Below are 15,229 nucleotides of genomic sequence, written 5' to 3'. Positions count from 1 at the left end.
AAATGATATTCATTTATTTGGGTGTTTATAATTTATAGTTTTACCAATATTAATTATTACCCTTTCCTTTTAAAGAATTATAACCTCAGAGCCATGCGAGCCAGTTGTAAGAAACTTCTCAATAATCCATGAGCGTTTTTTAAATTATTAATAATTTGGTACTTTTCATGCTGTTATTACTTAAATCATAAAAAAAAGGGTGTTATAAGTTTGACCGCTATGTGTATGTATCTATCTGTGGTACCGTAGCTCTTACAGGTTATCCGATGTAAATGCTGTTTTTTTTTTTTGTTTGAAAGGTGACTTGTTCCAAGAAAATCGGTGTAATTTGGAAAGAGTAAGGGTCCATTCATTAATTACGTATTAAGCATAATTTTGATGATTTTTGACCTCCCTCTCCCCACGTAAGCATACATAAAATTTCTCGAACTTTGTCGAATAATAAGGGATCCATATTATCCTAAATAATCCAAAGACACTAAAACTCCAGATTATTTTAGAATTGAAAGAGATATAAACTCTCGATACGATTTTAATCAATATATCATAAATTACGCGTCTATCGCCAAAGTGGCCGATTTTTATACTTTTTTCGATCAAATTTACTCTATAAAGTGATTCGAGAAGATTTTAAAACAATTTTCAGATATTTCATTCTAAGCACGAAAATATCGCTTACTTTACACATGCTTTACACTCTTATATTAGAGTGTTTAATAGAGAAACTAATTATTATCAACAATGAAATGGTATCAATAATAAAATATATAGTCAATGTCTTCGTAAATAGGAAATTTTGAATTAATAATATTTTGTTTTAACAAAGAAAAATCGGTATTAAAAACAAACAAATTTTCAACGTAGATCAAATGCCAAAGCTTACTTGCTCAATTTTCCCGCTAAAAATGATTATTGAATATTATTTGTCTTTCGAATTTATTCAAGTGAAGAAAAACGAATAATGAAAAGAAAAGACTCGACTAAAACAATTTATTGTCATATACACATAGCCTAGGATTACATATGTCAAAATTCTGTCATTATTATTTTGATTAAAGATAATTGTTATTAACCTAATGTTTTAACTAAATCAAAATAAAAATATTTATACAAAGAACAAAATAAAAAAAAAATGTATTTATATAGAATAATATTTATATATTTTATAATAATATCAATATTTATTTTAAATGTAAACAGTACGCATATACAAGGGGCATTTCGTACAACAGATTTCTTTAGTTTTCTAATAAAATTTGGTTTCCAAAAAACAGATAAACATCATCCAAAAGAAACGCATGGATATATATTTGGAAATATTACATCGAAACATAATTTTACTGTTCCTATAACATTTGCTGTGCTTGATCGTAATCATTTTTTAGAATATTATGGCAATCGTAGTGTATATGATAAATCGAAAGCTTGTAAATTAATGTTTAATAAATTAAATCAAACAGCGTATAATTCAAAGTGTAATCCAACGGGATTAGGAGATTTTTTACGACAAATACCATGTCCAAAAAATCAATTGTGTGCAGATGAAGATTCACCTAGTAATGTTATTAAAAATTATCAATTTACTTACCATATTGAAAATAGTAAGCAACCTAAGTAAGTATTATATTCAGAAAATTATTTAGCTAAGTATGGTTTATACAGTGTGCTAGTGATGAACTTAATAATAAATTACAAAGGTCTGCAAAAAAAAATTACTAAAATTACTAAATTATATGTTTTAGAATGCGCTGATTTCAGAAGTGATGGCCATTTTTTTCTATCACGTAAGGTTTTTTTGCAAATTCAAACAGAAAAAATTGGTAAAATCACTCGTTTATTAAAAATTATACGGTAGCCTGCAAGCATAATGACATCCCATCTTCCTTGATACCGTCTCTCGATATCGCGGACATCCTGGTGAAACCGCTCCCATTGTTCTTCACTGTAAGCTCCCAGGTTTTCAGGAAAATAGTGTATGTGGGAGTGTAAAAAATGGACCTACAGGCTTATCTTGCAGCGTTGAGCTTCGTATGCTGCTAGTTGATCAATGGTTTTGTAATCAGGATCCTTAGTATTTCCCAAAAACTTTCGCAATACATCCTTGAACGATACTCAAGCTTCTTTTTCCTTCTCATTCATACTTTCCACAAAGAGGGTGTCGGTTAAAAGCCTTTTTAGGTCGGGGCCAGTGAAAACTCCCTCTTTCAACTTTGCTTCTGACAGCTTTTTTTACATAGCTATTTAAAACAGTCTCCATCCTCTTGCAGTGATTTTACAAATTGTTTCATCAACCCCAATTTGTTTTGGAGAGGTGGCAACAAAACTGGCGGCACCAAAGTAGTATTGATAACATTTTTCACTCCAGGTTTTAAAGTTTCTCAGGGTGGCCAATCACTTTTAGTCCAATGCTGTTCTCTGGCTCTACTATCCCATAAGCATAAGAAGCAAGGGTACTTAGTATAGCCCGCCTGCTGACTCAAAAGCATCGTGAGTATTTTGAAGTCCCCACAAACCATCCATTAATGGTCCTGATATTTGATTCTTTCCAGGATAATTGCCAAATTGTTATGGTTAGTTCTCTTCCATATGCACAGAATACCCCATTGGAAGCGAAGCTAATATTTTCATTGTGCAATAATAATACTTTAATATAATGTTACTATAAAATACTATATAATACTACTTTAAGACTAGTTTATGTTGTTACTAATATCTATAAAAACCTATGTGATAGAATGTTTTGAATATTTTTCCTGTTTTTGGGAGGTCAAAATCTATAAGAAAATGAAAAAAAATCCTATGCAGTTTTTTCGTCGCAGACCTGTGTTATTTTTTTACAACAATAACTATTTCATAGTAGTTAGTAATAATTAATTCAAGAAATGAATTCGTTAAATTACAGGTTTTGGTATGTTACAATGGTAGCATGTTATCAAAATTCAACAACATGTAAATGGGAACATTATGAGGAATTCGATAAAGAGGGAAATATTATATCACGTGAAATTCAATATGATTTTTGGCTTGTAAATGGTAATCCAAATCAATCAACATATAATCCACTTGTATATCAGTTCTCATTTGATCGTCAGAATACATTAGAGTTGTATTTATTATTTTGGTTATGTTATGATTTACTAGTTCCGTTACAATTACATGCAGCTCGTTTACAAAAACATCCGGTCACCAAACTTTTTACAACTAGTTTAATATTAGATTTTATTGCCTTATGTTTAATATTAGTGCATACATTAAAGTTTGCAATTGATGGTGTGGGATATCCAAATGTCGCTTTGGCTGGTGATATTTTTGATATATTTTCTAGAGTAAGTATGAACGGTATAGTAATTAAGCATAGATATCTGTATTTAATGTGTACAGGTAAATTAATGTTATTCGTTTGTTCTCTTTACTATCGGATCTCTTTTGAAGAAACGACGGTTTTGGAACACATTCCCTCTTTAATTTATAATCTGATCCCATTAATATTATTGGATAGACACACAGGTATTCTGAAAAAACTTTTGTATGTTCTCTCAATTTTTCGTGCAAGATGATCTAAGATAGAGTTTATATTAAATGAATTTAACGCTTAAAGTGTAGGCTTAGGATCGGTTAATATACTGGGTGTCTTTCTTTCTTTTTTAAGTAGGCATATGCTTGAAATACGATTAATAAATTTAATCGAGCAAAATGCTGCAAACGAAAAATGTTAGTTTCAAAGGCACACACATCTTAACATATATCAGCAGAAAATTCAATCTAAGTTTTCAGGTTCAATTAAAACCTCACTCTGATTCATAACTGACAAACATTAGATGGACGCTTAAAATCAGAAAGTTGTTTTTTTATAAATACGCAAATTAATTGATAGCAAAAGTTTAGTCTTTTGTGCGTAAGAGTCTCTATAGAAAAATAAACTACTTTCATTGGATTTATTAGAAATTTTTTTTCGAGGAGTATCTAGATTTCTCAGAAACAATTATACGAAATAACAATTTTGGGCAAAATTTTTCAGTCCGTTTTTACCTAAACTATACAGTTTGCGAAAAAATGTTTGGAACAAAAAATGTTACTTTTTTTAATCAATAACAATTTCCTAATTTAAAGTGTTCATCTATTGATTACCAGTTTTGGAGTAGAGTTAGCTTTTTATTGTGCTTGAAAACGAAGATCAAGTTTAATGCCTACATAAGATGTGCGCCTACACACCCAACATTTTTCGCTTAAATAATTTTTATCGATAAAAGTTATTTTTCGAGCTTCAAGCATATTTCAACTTAAAAAAGACATCTTGTATATCATCACTATGTATTTCACATCTGTATATTCCAAGCACACCAGCTTGAAATATCGAGGTGTTTTTATCAAGGCTAGCTAAGATGTATATTTATTTTTGGCTACTCATAATACAATTCTGATCCTATTCCATTGTGGGTTTTCTATCCAGCCGAGAGATGATTTGAGGCTATTGGTAAACTATTTGTGATTGTTTTTCTAAACTTATAATGAAATACCGATAAAAGATTAGTACAGATCTATCTATGTATTATTCGATTTTAATTTTCGTCAATGCAAGAGTTCATGATAAACAAATTTTTTAGACTACTTTTATGCTGTTATTGCTTTTGTTAGCGAAAGGTTGGGCAGTAACACGAATGGAATTATCATGGAAACCCCTCGTTTTTGCAATATGGCTGTGCTATGGTGTTGTACATATATTACTATATGTATGGAATTTAGTAAGTTATATTATTATACATAATACCGACGGTAACGAACATTTTTCATAGCAACCTTGCACTTCATTTTTGTCTATCTAAAAATCAGCTTCTCTAAAATAACTTGAAAATCATTGTTTAACTGAATAAAAACTCCAAACAAACAAAAGGAGTAGCTTCCGCAATTCTATACATTTTAAATGTTAAATGAAAAACAATTTTTAAATTCTTTGTAAAAATTATTTATTTGTATCAATTGTTTTGAGATCACAGTCTCTCGACTTGGAAAAATTATAAATTTTGTCAATATCTTTTCTCCATTTATAAGTTTTCCATGAAGAGAGACTCTGATTTTGAAACAATTGTCGCACATAAATAATTCTTACGAAAAGTGGATTTAAATCAGGTTTCGACCAAATCAATACAAAATGTGTATATTTTTGTTTTCCATGAATATTCAAAATTAAGTCAACGATAACTTCTATTTGAGGGCACTTCAGTTAAAACATAGTTTTCCGGTTATATGGAAAAATTTGATTTTCTAAAATTGTCTTTGCAGTCTAATGAGTATAAAAGCACTTAATCATGAAGTGCAATGTTGATGCCGTTATTGAACGGACTAAAATATTATACGATTTCCAAAAATTAATTAGTTTTTTTGATTGTAGACGGAAGTTGATATTATCGAAGATATCGATGAATATCAAACATGGCCGGGCTGGTTAATAATTGTGTTTCGTACATTAATTATGTTGTGGTTTTTATATGAACTTCGAATTACAATGTTATACGAACATAATTCACAAAAATTAAATTTCCTATTGCATTTTGGTGCAAGTAGTCTTGTATGGTTCATATATTTGCCAATAATTGCATTAATTGCATTACAAGTGTCAGCATTATGGCGATATAAACTTTTAGTTGGTAAGTTAATTATTATTATCTATTGAACCCCTAAATTGCTTGCTTAAGGATGTATGTATAGGAATTATCCTAGCTAGCGTTGCTATACTTGATGCGATTTATCGAGGCCAACTTTTTGAACTTTAAAGTGTTTCGAGCTTAATAGAACAATTTAATTGATTCGAATTTATATTTTTGCTAAATATAAGTTATTTTAAATCAGAATTAAAAGATCAAACTACTTAAATTAAGCTGTGTGCTTTAAAAATGTACTTTGTTTTTTGAAATGTTGGCCTCGAAGATGTAGATGGCACTTATAAAGCAGTAAATTCATTTTTAGATACCAATTATCCTGCATATTGAGTTTTATCTAAAGAGTCGTTCATAAACTACGCCACGTTAAATATTATATTCCTATCCTCTTCTTCACACTGCGTCACACTCTTTGCAACCCCTTACAAATATTACACCACGGGATTAAATTAATTTAATTTTTGTGTCTTTTATATCTTTTTTAAACCTTTTATTTAAAAAACAGAGATAACTAAAATTTTTAATTTTTTGGTACCCTTTTAAGCATACCGGTAAGATTCTAAAAATCAGATATCGGTAAAATCGTAAAAACTTTGTATCTGAATAAAAATAATATTATCTTAGTCTAAAGTAATTAAAATTAAAAATTTTTTGTCATTTATATCATTTTTTGATGCTCCGTAATTACCATAATAATTTTTTGTCATATTCGCTTTAAATTCTTTAATTCTCGATTTGTGACCACTCCTTTCACTTTCACAATATCATAGACTTCGAAAGTTTCTGATTTTAATTGACTCCCTAAAAAAACGCTTAATTAAGAAAAAATAAAATGGTATGATAGGTAAAAGAAGCATGAAATCTACCACTAGGAGAAGTCTTTAAAGTTAATTATGTCTTTGTCTTTTTATTTTGAAACTTTTGTATAGAACTATTAAGTAAATATTTTTCTTTAATATTTAAGGTATTACATATTCAGCTGATTGTATAGCATACTGTGTCATGGCGCACTTATTATGGCCAACGCGTTCTGAACAATATTTCCTATTGGCAGAACGTTCTTGCGCTGAAATTGATGAGCTGGATGAATTTAATGAAGCGCCACATGTGCTAAACAATTCAACGCCACCATATAGTGCATTGGCAACACCTCCATCCTCACAAAGTGGTAGACGATCACTTGAAATAAATGGTGATTTAAATGACGTCACAAATGTCTACATAGATCGTGATGATAAAGCATTAATTACTTAACTATATTATTTTGTTTTATTTTATCTTTATTTTATAAAATATTTTTGTTAACTGAATTATTGCTCAAATCATTAATTGATTTTGTCATGTAGCTCAGTAATTCTAAATATTTTCCGAAAGGTAGCAGGAAAATTATAACGCAAAGTTGTCTTTTTCTCTCTTTTGGAAAGTTTCAAAAGTGTAATTTGCCATTATTATTTTGAGCCTTTTGTTTCAATTTTCGATTAAAAATTCAGAAGACGTTGTAGAGAACTGTTTTGATGATTTTAAGCGCAAAAACATTGACGAATATTGTTACAAAGCGTCTTACATACCATCATATTTAGGTAAGTTATTAAAGAACATTCGCAAACGTTTTTATGTCTTTCTCTTCAAGGGACTGCAGTATTTTTTGCTAAAAATTTGGAAGAAGATAAAGCAATTTTGTTCTATATTAAACTTGTTGGGAGAGAAGTTTTTAATTTTACGTTTTCAGCTACCAAATAACTTAAAGGAACCATGCAAATGTTGTTTGGAATTATTGGGCTAATATTTGATAACTTTGAGTTAAGAGTGAGGTTAATAGGTTATATCCGTGCAATATTTTCTTACGAACATTAAACCAAAGAAAATGTTGTTAGAAACGATTATTCAATTAAATGATTAATTTTTTTACTTCGTTTTAAGTTGATAACTATAGATTTTAATATACAGGGTGTTACAAAAATATTTTATATATTTAATGATAAATGTGATTATCGAATTGTTCCTCCTTTCATTCATTTTATAGAATTTTTGTTAAAAATTAATTCTGATAATAGTCCTCAACATAATAGTTTGCATATTTTTTGGGCTACCCTCTAAATATATGCATGAACTATTTAATGTACATCTTATTTAATTTAAAATTTATAATGGTGGTATTTTGTTTACGTTTCGTATAATCTTGTATAAAGTGTTCCATTCGCCCTCGTATCCCAACTGGAGCTGCAATTCTGACATGGTAGAGTTGGCCAAAAATAGTGAAATTGATCCGCCAACATTTTAATTGACAAGTCTATTATTCTATATTAACATATTAAAAATTCAAATAATAGATCAGACTTCCACACATTATGCGATTGTTCGTTCGGCAAGATTGTGGATTGTTTCGCTAACATGTTCGCCCGCAACATGACAATCACATAATATGTGGAGACGTTTAGATTGCTCCAATATAAAATTTAAAATTTTACTTTAAAATTAAAATAAATTTTATTTGTTAGAAATTCTATCTAATTAAATTGGAAAAATATTGTTAAGTAATTTTACAAGCACTTTAGATTAAACAATTGATTTCTATTAATGCCGTTATTGAAATAGAAAATAATTTGCGTGAGAGATGGCTAAATTTCAGTCAACAAACTATTGCTATTTTGTCACTGTTTTTTTGCTCCATATAACGCCGTTTCTCTAACTCATCACATTAATAAAGTTATTTATTTGTGTGAATAAATTTCTTAGTAAGCTAAATTATACAATCAGAATTAAATTAACGAAGGGTGAAGAAAGAGAAAAAAAACTAAATTAGACACATAGATATTCAGTCTAGTGTCTAATTTAATTTACTAAGAACTTTGTTTGCCTGCGCTCATTATGTATATTATCAACGTTGCCACGTTTCATGTATCGAATTTTAACATTTTGAGTGATCTTTACTTTTAATTAATTATTTATCTGTATTAATTTTTTAATAATACCACCACTATAAAAATTAATTAAGAGATTTACAGTAACATATCATCAAAAAAAATACTCTTATTTTTTAGAATTATATTTAATTTAAATGATTATTTTAAAAAAGTGTTTCCATTTCCATGGTCTACCAAAAATTGCCACCTACTTCTGTATAATTTAATGTTGTTGTGATAACACATGGAGGTATTATATAAAAGAGACGTTGTTATATTCAACAAGTTCTACATATAACGAAATCTACTGCTCGACAAATGTGTAACTAAATATTCATGAAACAAATAAACTTATCCATAATTTTTTCAGTAAAATATTACTAGTTTCAGTCAACGTTACTGTATCTTCTCTTCTATAATACCTCATGTGATAACATCAATTATCATAAGAAACGTTACCGTTTGAATCAAATCTCCAACGATAGAGATAGCGAAGGTCATCAAAAAATGGTTGTCGCGAATTCGGAAACGGAAACACATCAGGTTTTTAAACTACCCTGTAGAGAAATTACAAACCATATTTTTTATTAATAAAATAGAATAATTATTTTTTGTATATATTTTAAAAGTATTTTAGTTCTTTTTGGTAGGTTTTATTTTATTTTTATGAAAACGTCAAATTAGAAACTAAAACATCGAATGAGAAAAATTTAGATTTATATTCTAGGAAAATATATAAAATAATGTCTATTGTTTGTAGAAAAATTATTTGGAGTAGTAGCGTTGATGTAATGTCATTTAAAAAGCAAACGCCCAATCTTTATGTACCATTAACGGCACTATAAGTAGAAATATCATCAATCACTATTTTGTTTTTAATTCGGGTGTAACTATGGAAGAAGATAGTATATGTTCGATGCATATCAGGTTGTTGGATTATTTACAAAAAAATTTTAATAAAAATACTTTTTAGGTGACAAGCTTTTATTGTACTCAAAAATAGAAAATAATTTGTTTATGCGTTACTCGACTATTTGTAAAAACTAATAAAAATATATGCATACTAAATATGGTGGAAGCGATGGAAAAATTAGGTAATGCTTACCATAAAAATGCATTGTTATATGCATGCGAAATTTCAGCTCAATCGGTTGACGATATCTGATTCAAAATTGAGTTGCAAGATTCCACCATAGAACAAATATAGTTAGTTACATGCATACATACATTGAAAGTTAAATAAAAGCTTGTTATAATTCTAATCTAGTCCGATAATCTTCTCTCACGGTTCTTTTGAGAAATAAAGTTTCGAAATTTTTTTAAGTAGAAATTTATCTGTTAACAATTTATAAATAAAGCAGAAATGTAATCCGAGTAATATTTTGTTTAAGAGCTTCATTGTGTTGCAAAAAATTAAATAATACTTCTAAGAGGCAGTGCCAGATTTACTCTATTTTAACATATCATAAATTTTTGTAATTCATTAGCTTCATTATCACGATAAACAAATGTTATATCAATTTCATAATTTAAAAAAATATATTCTTTGGTTTTACTAAAGATTATTCGGCTATAACAGAAAAAGATCCAGTGTTGAAGATTTTTAGTAGTTAAATGTGTAACTTGAAACATGGGCTGTGTTATTTTGCGTTTTTAGATATCCAAGAGAGATAGAAGTGACCTGATTGAGCAGGCACAAAGAACACTTAATAACAGTAAATTCTGTTTGCGCAGACGTAAGCGAATCATTTTAATCCTATCTGGATCACTTTACACTCAAAAGAGAAATTCTATAATTATGAAACTTGAAGAAATTTTTTCTATCATCCATCCCAAACAATGAACACCCATCATTGAATTTAATTAAAAAACAAAATGGTGGTTTATACTAACTACATATAAGGCGGTCTAGTACAATTGCTTTTTGCAAATTCAATCAAAGAATTACATTTTTTTCAAGTCAAGCTTTTTCGATTTCTTGTCACGTTTTAGTCACACATAATTTCACTGATTTTGTTTGTAAAATTTTTCCCAAAAAAATCAAAATTGTAGATGTTTTAAAAATTGAGACTGTTTAGTTATTTTAAGAATTTTTATTTCAAATCTAAAATTGCCAATTATTTAATGTGAATTTAAAGGTCAATTTGTGTGTCCTTATGCTGTGTAAGTAACTTAAGTAGTAGTCTTAATATAAAAGGTTTAAGTATAATACGTATAGTTTTTAAGTAAATAAGCTTACTTTGATTTTATATCATTGTAATTGATAAAAATCATAAAATTTGGCCTCTATCAAGTTCGAATCCAGAAAATTTTTTGATTTCATGTTATTACATTTTAGTTTATTTTGTCGCAGATACTACTAGCTCTTGATTTTAGAAATTACTTGCCTAATCGTCAAATGGACCCAATTTTTGTACTTTGTGGAATTATTGTAAAAAAAAAAATTTTAATCCAATAGTAGTATAATAAAATTTCCGATTTTTTGCAATTTTCTTAAAGTTACTTCTTTGTAAAAGCGAGAAAATCACACAAAAAAAAAGAAAAATTGTTTCAGAATTTGATGAAATTTAGTATATAGGGTATTTTTGATCCAAAAAATACAATCATCGGGTTCATTTAACGATTGGAAGAGTGGTTTTCCGAGAATATTAAACTATGACCCCCTTTAACGATCTGGAAGGAAATCATAATTTTTTTTTTTTTTTTTTTTTGTCAAAATTAATCAAAAATACTTGCTGAAAATATTTTCACGATGTTCTTCAATTTTCTTAAAATTGTTGACTTATTACTTTTCAGAGTAGGAAATTTCTCTGAATCCGCACTTGTCTATAATTAATTTCGGTTACAATGAAATCAAATCAAATTCAAATAAGCATACTGTTGCTTAAGAATTAAGTATTAATTTTTAAAATTATAAGATTGGCATAGCAATATCGTTTAAAAAAAATTGATTTCTAATTGAATTAGCACACAATATAGCAATAAAAAGGTTTCATCGAGCTTCTTATTTTAATAAGAAATTATATTAGATCTACTTAAAAATTCTGTTTCTGTGTGCACTGAAATAGTAGTTAACATTTCTTTGTAAATATATTATTTCATTTAACAAATTTTGTAAATAGTCATAATTTGCTATTCAATGGACTTTTGTTCTTTACTTATTTGAGGCAGATGATATACATGGTGATTAATTTTATCCAATAAACATGTTTCAAACAGAAGAGTTTTAGTTTCTGAAAAACGCATCTTAAGATGAACTATAATATTCAAGTTTCGAAACTGACACGAAATAGAATAGCTACATAAATTCTGATGAATATGAGGTGTATGAAGGACGTACATTCATGAGACTTAGAGAAATAAAAAAATTTTGATAATATAAAAGTTTAAAAGATTTTGAATGGTTTAAGAAAGAAAAAAATATACTTTTGACGAATTAATTTCGTTGAATTTTAATTTTAAAAAGTGACAAAAAGCAAGATTTTACATGAGACTAAACGGAGAATATAAATTGATATTTCTCAAAAATAATATCGATAACTATACTTGAAACTTAATGATTAATTATCTAATAATCATTTAAAATCATTTAAAATTTACATACTGTTTCCCTATAAACGCACATAGCAAAGCAGGGTAGTAAATGAACGTCCTTAACTAACAAATTTAAAAAACTGACTGAATATTGCAAGAGTCGAATGAAAAATATATTCTAGGTACAATTTTACATTCAATTTCAATTTTCGAAAAAATGTGTCTAATAAAATATGTTATTTTCTTCATACAGAAGAACTTTCTATTTCAAAGTGATCCTCTATCTCTTATCAGTTACGAATCTCGAACATCAGTTGATCCTGAAGGCTAAACACAAATTTAAGGCTTCCATAAAATGTTTCTTTTTTGAAAAAAAAAACATTTGCGTTTTTTTTTTGTAATGGTAAATGGGTTAACTAGGATATCCAGAATCATCTCATGTGGACAATACAGATGTATCAATACATTGTTCGAAGTCATTCTGCTTAGAATTTTTTCTCTGTAGCATTATATTATTCGAATGCGATTATTCTTGGACACCTTATGTGCAGACTTTGATATAAGTTTCTATCATTGCTTCAAACAGTTTAGTACAATACATCAAAACTTACTTTTTATTTAGAAATACTTAATGAAAATATGAGTGCCAAAATATTCTAATTGCCTTTAAAGATTTAGTGTTTATTTTTTAGAATGGTGCCAGATTCCTTCTTGTTTAGATTAAAGTGTAAACTATTTAACTACTTATTGGCTCTAAGGTCAGGTATAGTTGACAGTCAGAACGGTTAGAAATTTGTTTGAGAGACTGTGTTGTCAAGGTCGTGTCTAACAATTTTTACCTCAACGAAATTTTTCGTAGAGGTTTTTTTGAGAGAGCCGGTAATTATGCGGCAAGTTTAAAATTAATGATTATTTATGGAGGTGTGAGGCAAATAATCTTCTTAGTTGAATATCGTCCACAATGAATATTTATCAATTTTAAGCTTGCCCCCAATTAAAAAATTTTCAGGTGAAAGAGAAGCCTCCAGAGGAAAAAGTTGACACTTACGATCTTGACAAAACAGCTTCTATAATTTTTAGCCACTCTGAAATAACTATCGAATACTACGCTTGATTGTAGACCTATTAATAGTTAAATAGTTTACATTATAATAATTAATATATTCATAAAACATAAACAGGTGGAAATGAAGGTAAAGCATGTTGTTAGTTTCATTTTTCTTCATCGCTATCTTTTATTATTTGGCAACATAAAAAAACGGCATTGTTATGTTTTTAACACATTGTCACTTATTTATTTTTAAATATTTTATGACTAATTTGGCCACTGCTGTGAGATATTAAAATAGCAGCATCCTTTTAAGAAATAAACATTAAAATAATGCTTATTAATTGTAAATTAAATAAAAATAAAACGCACCTCTTATGCGCGAAATATATTTAATGAAAATATAAAATTATTTAAAATTAATATTTAAAAAAAAAAAGTTAATAATATTAAACAAAAAAAATCTACCTGTAAAATGTTTTAAAAGAAATTCAAAGCAATGAAAAAAATGATTGAGAAAGAAATATATAAAATAAAAAAAAAAAGAAGCATATTATTATATTAAATAATATATTTTACTATTTTGCATGTATTTTGCCAAAATATGTCTTAAAAATATAAAAAATAAAATTATTTTAAATAAAATATTATTAAATATTATATATTATAATATATCGTATTTATATATAAATGTATAAATTTTTTTATTAAATGTATTTGATCGAGTTTTTTCATATGTTGTAAATACACATACACACATCAAATCTTAAATAAACTATTATATTACAAAATAATATTTTTTGAGAAATATCTTTTTTCCCGTAGAAAAAACTCGTTGATTGGTAGTGGCAGCATTATAGTAGCAGAAATTAACATATTTTTTTATAGATTGGGTCGATATACTTGAAATTTTCTTAAAAATTTGCTTTTATTTGCGACAATTGGTTCAAAATCACAGCCTCTTTTTTATGGAAAAATTATGAATATTGAAAATTACAATTTTAATTACAAATACGTAATATACGTAGGTTTAACTTGTAATTAAAATTGCAATTTCAACATTCATAAACATTACCTAAAATACGTGGTAAAGGGTGTACCTAAATTAGCGCAAGATGTATTTTGATAGAAAACACAGTATTTCAATTAAAAGTTGTAAATTTTTTTGTTAATTCATAAAGTTTGCAGTATAAGGCTATGTATAGAATAGAATATCCGGTAATTTATTTTATAGCATATCTGGTAAAATAAGAAGATCTTGATGGCAAATAGAAGTTTTTTTTCGAAATTTTCTTTGACCATTTTGGGTAAATGTAGCTGAATAGATACAGGTCTGAATTTTCTCCCTCAAGGCATGAGTGGTCGTAGACGTGTAGTCAGAAACATCAGGCTTCAAAAAACTCCATGGAAAAAAATTCAATAATGTTACATCACTATTTCAACCATAGTTTATACGAAAAACGTGAGATGTGGTTGCTTAAACAATACGTTCTTCTTTTTCCGAATCCTCCATTTTAAAAAGGATATACTGCCAGCTGTCACGTTGTCTTTGTTTTGCCATTCTCAACACTTTAATACGCAAATGGGCAAACGAAAAAATGGAAATTAAAATTACTAAGCTAGGCAAGTAGTTAAACGTTATTGATCCAATTCATTTGCTTAGCTGCCTGATTAATGGTTGAATATCATTAAGGTCGATTTAGTTAAAAGGCTAGGCTGTTAATTTAACGGCTAATTAAGCTAATTGGCTGCGACATATACATTGAATAAAAAATTTTCTAAAAATTATTCGACCTACAGTTGTGATTGTTAGGATTTTAACTAGTCACTTATTGAACTGCTATTTAATGCTTTGTGATTCACACTTTTTCAGGTAAAAAGAGCTTTTGCCTCATATAAAAGCTCGCTTTTTAAAAAGTATTTTTATCTTATTTATTAAGCTATTTTAAAATCGTCAGGAACATCAAATGTTGAAGATAAGGAAAACTAATAATATTTCAATTCCAAATCTGTAAAAACCTTCTTTATTTTCACAATAAAACAAAATAAATTATAAAAAAATTTATTATACTAAAATATTAATTGCA

General features: G+C 27.8%; 1 protein-coding gene across 1 annotated transcript; it reads left to right on the top strand.

Annotated features, from left to right (window-relative positions):
• Nucleotides 1-1,156: 1,156 nt before the first annotated feature.
• On the top strand, nucleotides 1,157-6,911 carry LOC123292772 (integral membrane protein GPR180; the record flags this gene model as incomplete). The annotated part of the gene is made up of 5 exons (XM_044873487.1): nucleotides 1,157-1,614; nucleotides 2,903-3,326; nucleotides 4,605-4,742; nucleotides 5,390-5,645; nucleotides 6,622-6,911. Coding segments are annotated over 5 exons (1,566 nt in total), but the record flags the coding sequence as incomplete, so codon positions are not given.
• Between the last annotated feature and the right edge of the window lie 8,318 nt (nucleotides 6,912-15,229).

This window comes from Chrysoperla carnea, chromosome 2, assembly GCF_905475395.1.
Source record: "Chrysoperla carnea chromosome 2, inChrCarn1.1, whole genome shotgun sequence".
In the NCBI taxonomy this organism is placed as follows: Eukaryota; Metazoa; Arthropoda; class Insecta; order Neuroptera; family Chrysopidae; genus Chrysoperla; species Chrysoperla carnea.
This window is presented reverse-complemented; position numbering and strand designations above follow the sequence as displayed.